Source organism: Montipora foliosa, chromosome 4 (assembly GCF_036669935.1).
Source record: "Montipora foliosa isolate CH-2021 chromosome 4, ASM3666993v2, whole genome shotgun sequence".
Lineage (NCBI taxonomy): Eukaryota > Metazoa > Cnidaria > Anthozoa > Scleractinia > Acroporidae > Montipora > Montipora foliosa.
In genome coordinates this window covers 43,066,993-43,084,492 of record NC_090872.1, presented here as the reverse complement: position 1 = coordinate 43,084,492, position 17,500 = coordinate 43,066,993, and the positions used below count along the sequence as shown (strand labels likewise).

General features: G+C 39.6%; 1 protein-coding gene across 1 annotated transcript in view; it reads right to left on the bottom strand.

Moving 5' to 3' along the window:
- LOC138000827 (plexin-A1-like) overlaps positions 1-17,500 on the bottom strand; it is a 43,403-nt gene that overhangs the window by 11,066 nt on the left and 14,837 nt on the right. The window contains exons 5-17 of the mRNA XM_068847491.1: positions 16,322-16,396; positions 16,175-16,241; positions 14,916-15,056; positions 14,085-14,195; positions 13,897-13,942; positions 12,105-12,208; positions 10,645-10,711; positions 8,584-8,705; positions 7,845-7,940; positions 7,271-7,443; positions 7,059-7,161; positions 6,400-6,444; positions 6,246-6,310 (exon numbers count right to left, since the gene is read on the bottom strand). Coding sequence (XP_068703592.1) covers positions 6,246-6,310; positions 6,400-6,444; positions 7,059-7,161; positions 7,271-7,443; positions 7,845-7,940; positions 8,584-8,705; positions 10,645-10,711; positions 12,105-12,208; positions 13,897-13,942; positions 14,085-14,195; positions 14,916-15,056; positions 16,175-16,241; positions 16,322-16,396 — 1,215 coding nt within the window. The remainder of the gene's footprint in view (positions 1-6,245; positions 6,311-6,399; positions 6,445-7,058; positions 7,162-7,270; positions 7,444-7,844; positions 7,941-8,583; positions 8,706-10,644; positions 10,712-12,104; positions 12,209-13,896; positions 13,943-14,084; positions 14,196-14,915; positions 15,057-16,174; positions 16,242-16,321; positions 16,397-17,500) is intronic.

Here is a 17,500-nt window from a genome sequence, read left to right as displayed (position 1 = left end):
TTGCTCGACAATAACATATTTACGACATGAAAACAACATTAATTTTGAACCGTGAATATAGAATATAAACAGTTACGATCAGCGACAAACATTTCGGGAGATTTTTGCTACGTTCAATTTTGTTATTGTACGTTTTGGTTGCACAAATAAATCGCAAAATCGAAAGTGACATCGCCGGAATTCAGCGGGCGCCGTGATTAAGTTACCGCGGCATGTTTACTTGCCAAACAGTGAAGCATCTGTGTCAAATGATGGCAAGATACCGGGTTTTCGTAAGTTTCTTTTTCTGTCCAGTGTTATAAAGTTTGACAATAAATGAGCGAATTCAAAACAAAGATCACAATCGCCCACCATTGTCTCTGCAAAGTCAAAAATTTACTCTCCAAGACGAGGTTATTTATCACCAGGTAATTCCATCATTTTGGAAATAGAAGCTACTTTATTATTCACCGGCGTCACAATTTTTTGCTGATTTTGGGGCTCATTTTGTTGAAACTAAAGCACGCTTCCAACAGACCTGTTTATTTTCATGAAACCTTTCCTGCTTACAGAGAAACAAGACAGAGCAGAGAAAATGCTTTACTATTGCCATAAAAACTATCCAGCACACATATCATAAAACATGATGAATTCATAAAGGCCACCTTTTCCATAGGTAACCCAGGCTCACTGTGTGCGTCACGTAGGTATTAAAATATGAAGAACATATGAAGCGAAGTTTAGGTCTGAAAATTTGCTAGAAAATGGAAATAAAAATCGATAAAACTTACCATGTGATGAGCTGTTGTTGTCTTTAATACGTACACGAAGTTTCGGGAAAAATGGTGCCCGTTCACCTTCCTTCATAGTATAGTGACGAGGTAGGAGATGGAAGCCAGCTTATGGACTCCGATCGACCCAAAACAAGCACGATTTTTTTCGCGAAAATCGAATCCAGTCGCTAAATAAACACAACAGGCTCGTGGAACATGAATTTCTCTAAACCATGAATCCACTGAAGCATCTCCAGGTAGCAACGCGAAGCCACCAGACTGCGTAAAACTTGTAAGTTAACCTCGTAAAATGGCGGCCAGGAAGCGTTGTACTCGCGAAGTGTCCAATTCAAAACGCCTGGTGACGAGTATAATAAGTCCCCCTGGAGGGAGGGGAGTCCCAGATTGCTCAGTGAGTTTTGTTTTTAGCAATGTGGGACTCTCCTCCCTCAAGAACTTAGTAAACTCGTCACCAGGCGTCCAGAGTTCAGTGCCATTTCGAATTGGACACTTCGCGAGTACAACGCTTTCTGGCCGCCATTTTACGAGGTTAACTTACAAGTTTTACGCAGTCTGGTGGCTTCGGGTTGCTACCTGGAGATGCTTCAGTGGATTCATGGTTTAGAGAAATTCATGTTCCACGAGCCTGGCGTGTTTATTTAGCGACTGGATTCGATTTTCGCGAAAAAAATCGTGCTTGTTTTGGGTCGATCGGAGTCCATAAGTTGGCTTCCGTCTCCTACCTTGTCACTATACTATGAAGGAAGGTGAACGGGGACCATTTTTCCCGAAACTTCGTGTACGTATTAAAGACAACAACAGCTCATCACATGGTAAGTTTTATCGATTTTTATTTCCATTTTCTAGCAAATTTTCAGACCTAAACTTCGCCTCATGTGTTCTTTATATTTTAATACCTACGTGACGCACACAGTGAACCTGGGTTACCTGTGCCTTTTCCAGCGAACAAATTTTTGAAACAAACAACATATTTGCTATTAGAGGCAAAAACCCCTTCCTATTTCATTACGTGCGTGAAGAGAAAAAACTCAGTCGTGTCAAATATGCACAATATTACAACAAACTTAAATTTCAGGATCAAACTGTTTCCATGAAGAACCTTTTCCTTGAATGAAGCACAAAACAGACGACGACAAGCTTTCTTTCAAATAATTCTTGGCTGTCACATTTCCAATTTTTTTTTTTACCTGAAGACTGTGCAGAGTTGATCACAGATCCACTTAACGTGTTCTATTCGTTCTCTTTCTTTGTTGAACCCATAAGTTACCAGAGAATTTTCCATTTGGTTTCAGTGTTCTACATAACAGCACACTTGGTAAAATCTTATATTTTAGAAAGGCAGCTCACTTTGATTTCGGCTCGACTGGCGACAGATTGTTGTCGAAGTCCATTACTCGTCGCTTTTAAGATTCCACCGCCTGTCTTGTTCAGTATCCAAATGACTTGCCATTATTGAGCTCCATAAGGGTATATTTTGTTTAAGGATCCACTAAAACGCCATTCGCGTTTCATGACTTTCGACGCCATAGCAGGCTAAGTTAATGATTCTCCTGTGTCCACCAGACAAATCTACGCATTTCCACTACCCTCTCGATGCTAAGGAAATACGCGCAGAAGGCTCTATGAACAAAGACACCACTTAGCAGGGGAGTGACAGGCAAGACTTTTATCGACACGGACAAAAATAAAACAAACAAATCAAACGCAGACCTCGACTGGGTTTGCCATACTGGCAACCCAGTAAAAAGTCGCGAACGGACGGTTTCAATTGGGTAAATTGACGAACATTGCGCTTACCATTGTCGTAGCGTTTAAAAACTTGTTTTAAAATGCTACGACATTTTTTCTGACGTACACGACAATCGTAAACGAGTTGTAGGCCTGTCGTAAGCTTATCGCACGCGGCAAAAATCGTACCGTGTAAATCAGCCTTTAAACATGGAAAACCACAGCTGAAACCATGTGCTGGGTATTAACTATTGGTAGACAAGGTCAGAGTTTGTCTCTGGCCTTGTGTGGGCCCAATTCCATTAGTAGGGCTAACGCACATGGTTTACATGGGTAGAAAACGAGCACTTCACATTACCCTCCAATAGTTAATTCTGTTGAAATATAAGTGCTACAAGGCCAACGTTTGCAAAAACGTAACCCTTCCATGTCATGGGTAACTCCATTGTTCGGGGTACTCTAAACATTTACGAATTCTAACTTTGTTACCAGAAGAGTTTTCTACACAAATTTTTCACTCGATGTGCCTATCATTAATAATACCGTGACACCGTTTCAGTTCCTTCATCTGGTCAGATTTTAACACTTCCTGTTTCTTACTATTCATTTGGTGATTTAATCCAATAACTGCGATTATATGATCCAGATCAAGGATATCCAAATAAAGCATTGACGTTAAACCGAGCAACATTAGTGGTTATTCACGTTACTTCAGACTAAAAAACTCCATCCCTTGCATTTTTAAAAAACACAAATGCTACATTGCGGCAAAAAGTGACCTTGCATTTCCTTTATGGACTGGTACACCACCCGGGTACACCATCGTGTCCGCTACGATCACACCGTCTACTCACAACGCTCCTTTTCATATTCGATACTGATTTCAGGGTTTATTTGAGCGATTTTTTTTAGTGGAGCTCGGGCGCGCGATGCACAGCGGAGCACCATGGGTAAGATCTTTTTGGAAATCGGTCGGTATGGAAGTGCTTAAGAAAGGCCGTAAACTGGAAACTAGCGTTTATTGGAAACCGACGAACACCGGTCTACTCCTTTACCACTAAAGCCACATTTATAAAAGGTGCAAGAAATCGCTACTGAAGACTATGTTACATCGTGCGATCCACCTGTCGTCCACATGGGAGTCTTTCAAATCCGAAAGTGATCATCTCAAGATGAGGTTTACTAACCAAGTATCCTGACAGCCTCATTAATTCCACTATTTCTCACTTTGTCACCTCAGTGAGGTCTGAAAACCCTGGAGTGCAAGCCCAATTATCCATTAACAAAAATGCTGTTAACATAGTGGTTTTGCCTTTTAAAGATCAAAAGTCTGCCGACGCAGTGAGAAGGCAATTATCAGATATAAGCAACAAAATCGATCACAATCTTCAACCTGTGTTCAAGAGTCGTAAAATTTCTGAAGACCTCAAGATGTGAGCCCAAACCACCTATAATTAGCCAACAATGCGTCGTGTGTGATTACCAATGTGATTTGTGTGATATAGAGTATGTCGGCTACATCAGCCGACACTTACTTCAACGTATTGGCGAATACCGCTATTCAGCAATCGGCAAGCACTTAAAGAACGACCACGGTCTGGAAACCATAGGTGACTTCACCAACAATTTTTCCGTTTTGAAGAAGTGCAACGGAAACTGGACTGTCTGATTTATGAAATGTTATTCATAAAGATGAAGAGGCCACGGTTAAACACACAATCAGACTCCATACGCGCAAAACTATTTATTTGAATTTGTAAATTTGTCACCATTTATACGTACACTTTTACAACTTTTCTTTTATCACCTCGCATGGAATACATTAAGTTATCCATTTTATTCTCTCCTCACTTGAAAATGATGACATGGAGTCATCGAAACGTTGTGTAAAACTTATTTCGCTTATTTTTATCCTTAAATGTTTAACCAAATTTAACCTCATTCAAATCTATCCATGCGAAAAATTTTGGCTATGACGTCAGCGTACGCTCGTCCGCCCGCGCAGGAGACGGGAGTGTTCAGGCAATTTTTCTTGGCTGGAAACCGTGTGGCAGCGTTGCATTTGGCAACCCGCGTTTTCCTCGCGAAGAGCAACGGGATAAAGATTAAAGAGCAGAAAAGAGTAAGAGAGAAGAAGCGACGAAGAAAGCCTCGAGAGAGGCCGAGGAAGGAGAAGAGAAAATTTCAATGAAGAACGCCGTAAGGCTGAGAGAACTAGAAACAGAGCGAGAGACCATGGGAGAGACAAACACTAAATTACAACGGTTCGTTTTCCGTCTTAATGCATGCCTCGCTGCCTCAAACATTTTGTAAAACTCGCTGAGAAACGAAAAAGCATGTTTCAACAATCACATTTATAGGCTTTTTGTGTGAAATGGAGGGCCAGTCGTGAGCTGCATTGTGTGACTGTGAAATTTCAGTCGAGTAAGCGAATTTACTACTCTTTAGCTTCACTTCACTCTCTCTCTCTCTCTCTCTCCCACTTTTTAATCAGTAAGATTTTTGCTGTTGTTCTAAACAGAAGAGAGAGGATGTAAAGATTATCAATCAAACGAAAAAAGGTTGTGAAAGAGATTATTGTGCATGTAATGTCAGTTTTAAATGTTGGATAATTTTGTTGGTTATTGTTTGCAAGGCTTGTTTGTTTACTGCTGTCAGCTCAGAGGTGTTTGATCACTGTAAACTGTATGCACTAATGACTATTAATTTTGTGCTTTATGCAGAAGCATAATTATTTCCATACACACGATATAGCTTTCTGGGGTTAGAAACGGGACAACACAAGGAATCATTTCCTTAAAATCTCAAAGCAGTTCATACTTTTAAATCGCCATTTTATTTTTTACTGAAAAAAATATAGGTTTCTGTAACCAACATAGGAAATACTCATGAGAATTTAGAGAGTTGCAAATTGCCACGCTGTTGTAAAGTTACAAAAACATTGATGACGCGTGGCGATTGATCATGCGAAAAAATAAAAAAATAAAAACAGGTTGGACAAGTCGAAACTGGACTGACTCATCCACTTCTTTGGACGAGTGGCAAATCACAGAAAGTCGAGGCGGCCGGCAGAGTCTTCTTTCCTCTTCCCGACTTACCTAGGAAGATCGAAAGGGACTCTGCTCGCAGGGTATTCCAGTCGGAGATCGCTGACGATGTTCTAAAATTCGATGCCCATCTCTCTCAGTAGATGGTAGGGAAGCACTTGAAACTTCCTCTGATATTTCTCCAACAGAAAAAGCCGTAACGACTTGTTGTAACTCGGTAAAAGCTTGAATTAACACTCTTTCTCGCGTACCTCTTACACACAAGGCGTTGGTGATCAAGAATTCCTATAGTGTCTAATAATTTTGCAAGTATGACTGCCTTTCCATTGAAAGCACCCGAAAACTCTGTTTGTAATCTCACAGAACAACGGAACCGTAACCGCACAACTGTCGTATTTTGTGAGTAGACGTTCACGTCAAACTATGCAAACCTTGTCCATTCCGGTGCAAAGTTTATTTACACCATTCCCACCGAGCGCTCTTTCACATATGGTAGTTGACACACCTGGCAGGTAGGTGACCGAAAGTACTTTTGATTGGCTAGTTTTTGGAGACGGGTATCGCAGAAGGCTCAATTGAAAGACTTCGTGTCATTCTTTTCTTTCCGTCTCCCTCCCCTTCTACGAAAAGCCTGATAGCCAGGCTATACAATAAGTACATTCCAAAGCATTTTCAACCCACTAAGTTGTTGACTGACCTTTCAACGTCTTGACGATATCCTGGTATTTCCCTTGCATAAAGAAGTTTATTCGACGGTGAATCCTGCGGAAACAAAGAGCAATTGTTAATGACATCACGATCAAAACTTCATGATTCCTCAACATGCGCTCTAAATGTAATGGGTATTTTACCTTGTCGAGAACTTGTTCGGAGACAGAGCACGAATCCATGAACAGCTATGAAAAGAAAGTAATTCAGGTCACTCTCTGCCGAATATCAAAGGCAAGCGTCACGCCCTTTAACATTGTTCTTGAGACGAAAAAGCCAAACATCCGTCAAATCAATGGATGAGAAAAAGTTTCAAATTAATTTTCTTTACCATATCAGTGCACAAGTGTCAGCAACCAAACGATGAGATGATGTAAACGGACGAACCCTTCAAATAACAAAATGGGCAGATCTTTTTCTTTTAAAAATTACCAAAACTATCTTCGCGGGCTCAGCCCACTAAAACTTAGTTAACGTTATCAGTGTCTTACTAAGATAAGTTGTGAAGAACTAAGAGAGACGCTTGTAGCTAACAAGACGTGGTTGCCGGAACAGCATCCTATGTCATGATGAGAACATTTTGCAACTGAAGATTACATAGGAAGATGACGGTCTAAACAGTCAAGTCATGAAAAGGTAAAAAATGTTGTTTTATTTATCCAAAGAATTGTTTATCAGCTTGGTTCACAATCGCTAAAGAATACGTTAGAAGTTTCTCCAGTACTCACCTATAATTAGTAGAGTTGTCTTAATAATGTCAATTGAGGAACTTGATAAACACCTTTATGACAAGATCTCTCACCTGTGCTATGACGGACAAGCAGGAATCAACAATGGTTGACTTGCACACATCAAATATGAAATTTGGATTCTTTATTATGTTAATCCAGAATCGCAGAGGTAAACTGAAAAATTAAAATAGAAGTAAACGTAAGCTCAAAGGATCAAAAATTACCAAGTTTTCTTGACGGCTAACGTGACTACTTTTCTCAGTTACAAGATGTTTGTTATTACCTGTTGTTTTTCCAGGTATGCAAGACCTCAGGATCGGTTAAATTCAATTCCTTGGCTTGTGCATCGAGCAGATCAAACAGAAATTTGATAACTGGAGGAAGACTGGAACCACCACGACGATTCATCTTAAAAACGGTGTGGAACAAACGATCCACAAACTGCTGAATGGTTCCCTGTAAGGAGTTAGTTTACTACTATCAATGCCAAGTAAATGCTTAGTCCTTAGACCGAGTTTGCATGCAAAGTAAGTAAAGGTAAAAAAAATTTGACAAAGTTAATGGAAACTTGACACTTGACAGAACAAAGAAGATACATGTAGTAACTTAAAGTGACAACGCTGGCGCCATGAGTTGGATATGAAGCCACTTCCCTTGATGGGTACGTTGACAACTCCATTATCAAGACAAATATGCTGCCAATTCATAAGTAAACATCTTTTGACCTTTTAGGACAATACTCAGAAACAAACTTGCATAATGCTCAAAAGCAGCCACACTTGACTGTAGTTATCAGCCCTATGACTTAATACGTTGAGTAATAAGTATTTATTACTTAAACGTCGCTAAAACCTCACCTTTGTTTTTAGGAGACGTGTTAAATAAATTTCTGATACAAATTTGCTGTTGCGATCATCGTCAGCTCTGTCGGTTGGGTAATCCAATTGTTTAACCTGTAAATAAAAAAGATAAGTTATAAAATGGTACGACAGTGCACGCATTAACATCCTAAAGTAAAATAGCCAAAAATGAAGCTAAAACTTGCTATCACAACAAATGCTATACAAATGACGGGAGTGTAGGATTTTAGGCCAATTAAATTGAGCTTGGCATTTATGAATTCCCGAATATGTTCATAAGTATGTCCGTTTCTTTCTGCAATACTTCCTTCAGAGGGGCTCCACGTGATCCTCTTTTCGTCTCTGTGGGAATTCCCCATGGTAGCATACTTGAGCCACGACTCTTCTTCGTTTTTATGATTGATTTACTTCATAACATGTCTGCTCGTAACATTATGCTTCTCATTTCCTGCACAAACATTCATCAAGTCCCACCTTACCAGTTCACCCGGCTTCCATCTGTGTGCTTGGGCAAGTCTTGGCTCCATGGTTCCCACCTCTGCTAAGACTAAATTCTCACTGATCACGTCCCCCGAGAAACCAAACAATTACAGCTTTTTCATTCGTAGAGGACCAAAGAGAGAAAAACTGTAGCATCAAATGTAAACCCCGGTAATATAGTTTATTCTAAGGTACTGTAATTGTAACGCACTTGATAATGAGGCCGTTCATACTAATGAAAGAGATTTATTTGTACCAGATGCCACAGCCGCCCACCCTCGTCTGGTCCATCTGTGGTTCCAAAGGCCAAAGGACTGTAGCTCCCTCCAGGACTGAAGCCCACACGTATATCCAAACGCACATTCTTTTTGTTCAATTCTGGAACAGATTAAAAAAATCACATTATAAATACTGATAACTTACTACTTTGGTTATAAGTGAAGATACATATATCCCTAATTCAAACATGTACGTATAAGGATATTTAAGAAATAGAAAACATGTACACATGTTATAAAAACACGAGTGAAAGTTTGGGAGAACGAGAAATGCTGTGGGAACACGAGCCCAGACGAGTGTTTCCACAGCTTTTTCGAGTTCTCCCAAACTTTCAAACATTGCACAAATATTTGACACTAATGGAATCGATTTCACATTCACAGGAAATCTCTCTCGTGTAACAAATAACACGTGTGTTAAACAGCCAAACTCTTGAGGACCAGGAAAAGTACCCCCCGGTAGTTTATCTGAGACCTTCCAGTAAAAGGCCCTTACAGTGTTTGAAGATGGACGATGACAATTTACGTCCCTTGACATGATCATGTTAAACGAACGTAGCGTGTCAAAAACGCATTGCACAGTTCACATTAGAATGCATAAACGACACATCTTTCTTTGATTACAATCCAATTGGCTTTATTCCAAGTACTTCAAGTTCTTGATTAAGTGCACATTTCGGCTTAGGCCCTATGTATGTTGCAGTAGCCAAAACCGGCTAGTTTTACTGATTAAATCAGATTCCATTTGGGCGAAGTTTACTTTCAATTTTACCATCAAGATAGGTTTTGATAATTGCCATAATTGCATTTAAAAAGTTACCTTTATTGACCGAATGCAAAAATGGCAGTAAGTTAAAGACTCTGTCGAAAGGCATGCCTTGCGCGCCTTTGTTATTGTTTTGGTTTGCACTTACCGCTACAAAGAAATGGATACGGCAGTGTATTTTGCAGCATCTAAACCCTTTGATCGCTGCGTTCTTTAACATTGCGGTCGGCTCAATGTACTGACGCGATGGATGAATTATCTTTGCAGATTGTAAAATCTGAGGTACGATGCTGAACATGGAAACGATGGCGAAGAAAATATAATTAGAGTTACTGCTTGTAAAAGTCCTCATGCAAAGCCAAGCGAAAGGATGGTCTTTTAGCAGGGCTAATTTACCATGCGTTGCGACGAAACGGAAATCCGCAGAAAGCGTATGTGAATGTGCTAAGAACTTCCATTTCCTGGACGAAAATGAGGGGATGTGGGTTTGTTTCTTTACAAATAAATGAAGAAACAGGAGGAACGAGGAACTTGATTTTTTATTGTTATCTAGAATATTCGAACTGCATCCCGACTACACTTACACGCGAAAATACAAAATAAACATACAAATCCACAGGTATCAGAAAGGCAAAGCCAGATTCACTTAATGTAATACGACTTCGGCAAACTGGCTGTCGTGGAACTTTTTACTTCTCCACTGGTCGAGCATTGAAGTTCCTTAAATAGATCTTTATATAACTTTCAAGGGCTGAGGTTTGCGAGGTCTTCCACCTTTGTTTTTCGAGATCCACTCAATCGTTCAAGCAAATTAATACATTTGTTACAAATCCGCTCGCAAGAAATCAAGGCTGTGCTGACTAGCCTTACAAGGTTTGTTGGCATGGCGGGTAAAATTGAAGAGAATTCTTGCCGAAAATCGACTTTAGAGAGGCTACTTAGTAATTTAATCTATGACTCCGAAACATGGTATCGTTCGTTTTACCTTGTCTGGTTAAAACAATAGGTTAAATTCATTTCAATTTAAGCCAATAACCTGAAGAAGCTGATTAACCTGGGACTTTCCTGGTAACAGGAATGAAGTGTCCAGTTCAAATGCAGTAATGGTACAGTATATATTGCAGAAGACCATGTCTTTTCCCTCTTGCTGATGAATTATCACGCCTTCACAAAACAACCCTCATATCTATAAAGTTCCTGTGACCTTGTTGAGTAAGTTACTTTTCGTGGGAATAATGAACAATGTAAAACAGGAAATTCGCCAAGTACTGACCAGAATCTGTCGAGCTGTAAAAATATGTTTGTCCCGTGACAAGTCTGAGTGTGGCATTGTCTGTCACCTATAATCAAACGAGACATAAAAGTTGCTTCCTTAGGTCTTTGTACTCCGCAGTGATGCGCTAAAGCAAGTTTTCCTTTTTCCTCACAATCCCTGTTTCAGACTTCAATAAAAAGACAGTTACCAAGACTTTAAGGGGGACTGAAGATAATGTCCCTTGCATGTCATTACTGGAAGCCACAGACAAACAGTGTCCGTTTTTATACCAGAGACGAATAATCCGTCTAGACGAATTATGCGTCTCTCATGTTATCCGTCTAGCTATAGTAGGGAGCTTTAGCAACGACAACGGCGACGGCAACGAGAACGTTACAAATTTGCATATTCAGTGGGCAAAAACAATAGCTTTGGGCGCCCTGCACGTGCGTTTTCCATTTTTGTCCATTTCCTTGCCGTTGTCGGCAAAACTACAACGTGAAATAACGAAGTTTGAGGTGTTATGGAGAAAGTCATTTTTCTCCCCTAAATTAAGCGCCTCTCGTAATGGTTTTATTCCTGAGGGACTGCCACACCTTTGTCATATTAAAAAGCTTGGAATAGTCGCGAAGTGATCGCAATAACATGAATTATGTTTTTACATGACGTTCTCGTTGCCGTTCCCATCGTCGTTGCTAAAGCTCCCTAATGTAAAGACGGGACGAACGCATAATCCGTCTGGGACGAACTCGGGTGTCTGTTAAATTCGTCTAATATGGAGACGGGCAAAAGACGCATAATGCATCTGGACGAACTATCCACTTTAGTTTGTCTTATAAGAGGCACTAAACTGGAAAGCTCGTCTAGACACTTAATGCCTTCCGTGCCCAAGTTGGTCCCAGACGAATTATGCGTCTCTAGTATAAAAACGGCAATTCTTGGTCAGGGCTGGTTGCACATATGACGCAAGCAAAAAGCTCAAGTAACATACGGAGACTGAGAACCTCTTAATCACAAGCACTAATAAACGACATGTTAATGCATCTCCGTAAGTTGCTTGTGCGTCTGCTTGCGTCCGCGTACTTAATGTGTCAACCGGCCTTTAACCAATGGCGGCCGTAGTTGCGCCTAATCCTACTCGAATTAATCTCTATCGCCAAGTAAACGTTTTGCCTGAAGATACGGCAAAAACCAAGAATAAAGAAAGTACTCGCGTGGTGCAAAACTGGACTAGAAAACTAAAATCGAAAAGTCACATAGAGAATTTAACCAGCAGGAGGAAAGTCACTAGACCAGCTTCTCGGCCTGCTTATATTTCAACGTTAAGCAATGAGACGAGAGATAAATATCATGTGAGAAAAAAACTACAAAATAATTTGAGCAATTATAGATCATAGATTATCTAGGTCCATGAGTCACTCACAAGTGACACTAATTTGCCAACAAAGAACTTGCATATCGGAAAATGCACCTCTTACCTGATAATGACGGAGGGTATTTATCTTTCTCCATTCTCCCTCAATCAATGATTGAGAATCGTCATCTCGCAGAGACAGAACTCGTCCAGAACTTTGGTCCCACTCTGTTTTATTCCAGATAAATTCAAGGTTAAACAATGCGATACTTACAAAAACTTTAAAATTGGCTTTGAGCGGTGGACTTCATCACCTTCACTTGCATAGAATTTTCGTAAATTCTAAAACCTAAATATCACAAGCAACAAAGCAATGATCTTTCAAGGGACAACTTTTTAAGTGCCGCGGGAAGCCCTGGTGAAAATGCCAACAGGTACCAAATAAAATCACTGCAATTTCAAGATGGCTTGAACTATCCCAGATATGAAAATGCGATAGATGTAAAAGAAAAAAAAGAAAGCAAAACAATTGCAAGACTAAAGACTAAGTTTTGCAAAACACTTAACTTTCCAAACTTTGCGCTTAGTTGAAAAACACGAGAGCTGGGGATCACCGTTGCAGTTAATCAGCAACTAAAAGCCTTGAAACATCCAGGCTTGAACAGGACTGAAATCCATGAATGTGCGATTCCCCGTCACTGTTTTACCAACTGAGCTATCAAGCCGAATGGGAGCTGATCAATTGTGAGAGTGACTTATATCCCGTTAAGAGTTCGTATAAGAAATCGCACGATTTCGAGTGCAATTTGGAATAAATAAGCACGAGTAAAATTTTCAAGGACGCACAAGATTGCAAAAGCCCCTAGGGCGAGTGCAATTTTAACTGTTGAAGAAAATCACAAATGCTTATTTATTCCAAATTGCACGAAAAAAACCATGTGATTACTTATTAATAATATTCATGAAAAAACGTCGCGATGGTTAAGCAGAAGCAACGCATGCGTATCACGCATTGGTTATCAATGCAAAAGTTTTACCTTTATTGCATTAATTTTAACTTTCTGCACTAATTTCACTATTTTGCACTCTGGGATTAATTGATGTGCTCTCAGCCAATCAAAGCGCTGAAATTTTTGCATATATATTTTTAAACAAATGAATGGTATGGAATGTGTAAAATGTGCACATACAGAAACTGCGGAAATTGAAAAACATGAGAGTCGGAGAAGAGTACAATATAAAAGTAAAATACACGAGAGTCTTCAACTCTTATGTATTCCATTTTCGCAGTACAACTATATGATCATTTATTTCATGATATTCTTGACCAATAGTAATTGAGTGGAAATTTTTAATATAAATGCACATGTTGAAGGAGAAGAACAATGTCACTTTAAATTGAAAGCACCAAGAAGAATGACCAAAAAAAGCTGTTTGCATGCTTAAGAGGAAAACAATCATATCTGCCTTCATTTACAGAGCGTTTGTAACTGGAAATGAACTTTGTTGTCTTCCAACACAAGGCAGTTATTCAAAGAGACGGCAACAACTCAGACCGGTAGGATTATACAAATCATTTTTATCGATTTACATAGCAAAGGTGAGACCAGTTGGAGAATCAGCCCAAAGTGGTGGAGTTACCTCGGACACTGAACCAAAGACATTCTCCAACTCGTTCGAGATATGACCAACACAGCAGTAAATCAACGGCTGCCTTAGAAACCCTTCCCTCTTTCATAACGGTATTACGTGATGTTACAGTCTGGATTCCTATCGGTCGCAGGAATCATAAACCTTGCAGCCAGTACATTACTTATGACAACTCTTAGTGAGACTTAAACGAAAAATTGCTTCTTTTTATTATTACAATGAGTATACAATTTAGCGATGACGGTATGAAAATTAATAATACTCACCGAGTCGAAGGTCATCTATTAGAGGGCGACTTGAGAATGGAGAATTCTGGAACCAAATGCCAGTGATAAGTAAAGATAGCAGCGTTTTATAGGTTGTTTGGACCTCTGAATTACATTTAGTACCTCACATTCAAATTTTAGGAGGAATTTTACTGTTCTCTGAAAACATTTTTCTGCTTCACTGATACCTTAAATACGACATCTAAAATCTTGTCCTTGGCCTGAGATATAGTATCACAATCAAGCAATACCACAGCAACTGCAGGACTGCCGTTATAGCTCACACTAACACCCAGAGGCTGAAAGAAAACCAAATAAATTTTCAGAAAATATTAACAATAAGGATAAAATAGGGCCGATTGAACCGCTGCTCAGGAAAGAAGAACGCTGGACAACAAAATCATACCAAACTAAATGCACGAAAAGAGCACACTGAGCGAATGACCAAGATGTTAAACCCCCTGTTTTGTGGTGTTCTCATTGTCATCGACAAACCCCACAAAAACAAAGTCCAAACAAAAAGTTCGTAAGTACCTACGACAATCAACCCAATCCCTTCTCGATTTATTTTGACAGTAACCAATGACGTTGAAGACATTTCCTTAGAACAGAAGGAGAAGCAGAGAGAAAACTAGCCAGTGAACACAGATGCAAATTCGAAGAGCAAACATGCAAAGATAAAACTGAAAAAGAGAGGTTTAGGCGTCCACAAACGCCATTTTCAAGGTTATAAGTAAAGAATTAGGCGATGTGTCAATGACAGTTTAAAGTGTCTACTGAAATGTGCAAAAAATAAGAAGTGATTCTAAGACGAAAGACTTTCACAAAAACAGGGTCAGTTTGCATGTTTCAGTTGGGTTCAGTGAAGCCTGGGAAGAAAAAGAATCACTTTAAATTTAATGACGCTATATTCTGAAAATCACGTAAAACTTTACAACTATGCCTCATCGCACATGACGCGACTTAACAGAGACGTACTAAAATCACTTAACGCCGAACATAACAGAAGTGGCTCATACCTTGAAATCAACAGCCTGCCTGAGCAATTTATCTTCACTGAGGGAGTATCTAGCTTCTCCGGTCACTGCATCCACAGGACCCTTTTCAGCTTGTTGTTTCACTGCTTTAAACAGCATGAATAGCGGCTCGCCAGCATCGTTCTGAATAATAAAAGAATTTATAATGTCAGAAAGCAAACATTAAACTTCTTGACATACTTTTACTGGAATTCCTAACCTTCGCTTGTGCCTCACTTGCAGCCATTTTTTTGGTTCGTCACAAAATGTTTCTCCTCTTTGAGGATGAAAGACCTCATGACGAGCTACATGAATGCACGGCAGCAAAACCTCTTACTATACCAGCTTGGACATGGATCCTTGATAGAGCTCACTTTCACAGCCTCCACATAAACATAACTCAAAAAGTATAGTTAAGTTTCTGGTAATATTCAGTAATACCTGAAGCGTGATAAAGTATGAATGTCAGCACAGTGTATGTAGATAATTATTATATTATGGCATAAATACCACCAGTTATAATGGTAAAAATAATTTGGAGTGGAATTTATACCAAATATCACGTACAAATCAGGCTATAGTACTGCAGCACTGCCTGAGAAACTTTGTGTTCAGTGTACTTGAACCACGCACTGTGTTTCTTTGGTCAAGCGTATGAAAATTCATCCCTTGCAATCGAAAAGGCGCAGTTCTTTGCTATTTGGTGTCGGCCCAATGAAGCTAGCATTACTATCAAACTGTCCAAGTCGCACTCTACGCCTTCGTACTTAAGAATACCGGACAAAAATATTTGACATTTTGTCCAGTTGTTTTCCTCCACAAATGAGTAAGTTGATTTTCAGATTCTTGCCTTCGACCCAGCTGGCCCTGACATTTAGCCAGGTTGATGTACTTTTCTGGTGTTTCGGCTCTTTGAATTTCAAAATCTGGAAATCTGTCCACCATTTTCTTAAACATGACTTCGTGATGTTGGTTCCCACGAAAATAGGAATTTCTTCCATATGAATATTTAAACTTTCAGAAATATCTTCTCTCTTAGCCAATCAAATTGCAGAAATTAATGAGGTAGTGGTATAAAGACCATAATAATAGACTTAATTGTAATGCAACTTGTATACGGCCTTGATTTATTGACATGGCAATGGAAATCCCATGTTTACTTTCCTTTCGCGCATATTCAGCCATGGCACACTCTGCAATCATTTGCAGCAGTGTTTATCACACATATACACAGATTGCCTACGCAACCAAGATGCACCCACCTTAAGAAAATGATACATGCAAAATGCCAGCCAATTAGTGAGCATCTTTTCGGCCACTGACTCAGTTCTGTAGATAAATAGTAAACGAATTTTGTTCGATCATGGGAGCGAAAGACTGTACGCAAATTGCTTTGAAAGATTACTCACCGTCTCAGGAGAAGTTTAGGGTGACTTTTGGCAACTGACTTGCGTATTAACTCACAGAGTAAGTCTTTCAATATCCTGATAACAAAGAGAAAATTTTTGCGCTGTTTTGTGAACTCCGAAACCATAAAATGATAAAAATCGTGCGTGTGACGTTTGGACTCACTAAACCACGCTTCATCCCACATATACACAGCAGACCTACTAACATAATCACTAGTTATTTCCTTGATACAATACGATTTGCTTCGATGTTCTAATGTGATACACATATTCTCTTCATTTAGAAGGAACTTATGTTCAGCTACATAAGATTGAGATTTCAATAAGTGATTATTACAATAATTGTAATTAATATATACTAAAACAGTGGATAGCGTTGAAGTCGCGCGCTGATTGGCTACTCAAACTCCGGATATCCTTTGCTATTCACCTCCGAGCAATTCGCGCGGAATTTGCGCCCGAAAATAGTGTAATCTTTGCAGGAATAAATGAGTTAAAATCATCTTACTATACTATTTCACTGTTTTAGAATATACTAAAACAACTATTCACCTCAGTGTCAGTGGCTAGTGGTGGATATTTACCAAGCCGCTTCGTGGCCACCTCCACTTCGGTGAATAGTTGCTAACTATTACAAAATTCTTGAATCTGATTGGTTCTTTGCGCGCCTATTTGTCGCGTAATTGGCGTGTCTAATTACAGGTATCCAATTTGAACAACTCCAAGTTGGATACCTATAATTGGAAACCTACGCCATTCGCGCGTCAATCACATGCACTTGGATGGGGTCTTTCTTGCTCTTTTCCTACTGTTTGCAAAACAGATTGAATATAATTTCAACTTTTTCACACAAACGTTTTATTATCCCACATTGCTACAGTTACAGTTAATTAGTAATAGGACCTCGTGGGTAATCTCACTAAAGGGCAATAGTCAGGGGTAATCGCGTTCGTAATTTCAAATCCAACATACCAGCGCACAACAAAAGCCTCAGCTATTTTAGACAGTGGTTGTTAATGAAATCGGTCTGAGATGTTTACACACAACGGTCACTGGTCTCTCTCTGGGCAATGGAGTAACGTTAGCTTGCTTCCAGATGGATGGAAGTTCTTGTTCAAGATATGAGCTATTCAGGATAATGCGCACAGGCATAGCGACAATTTCAGCGTAATCTTTGAG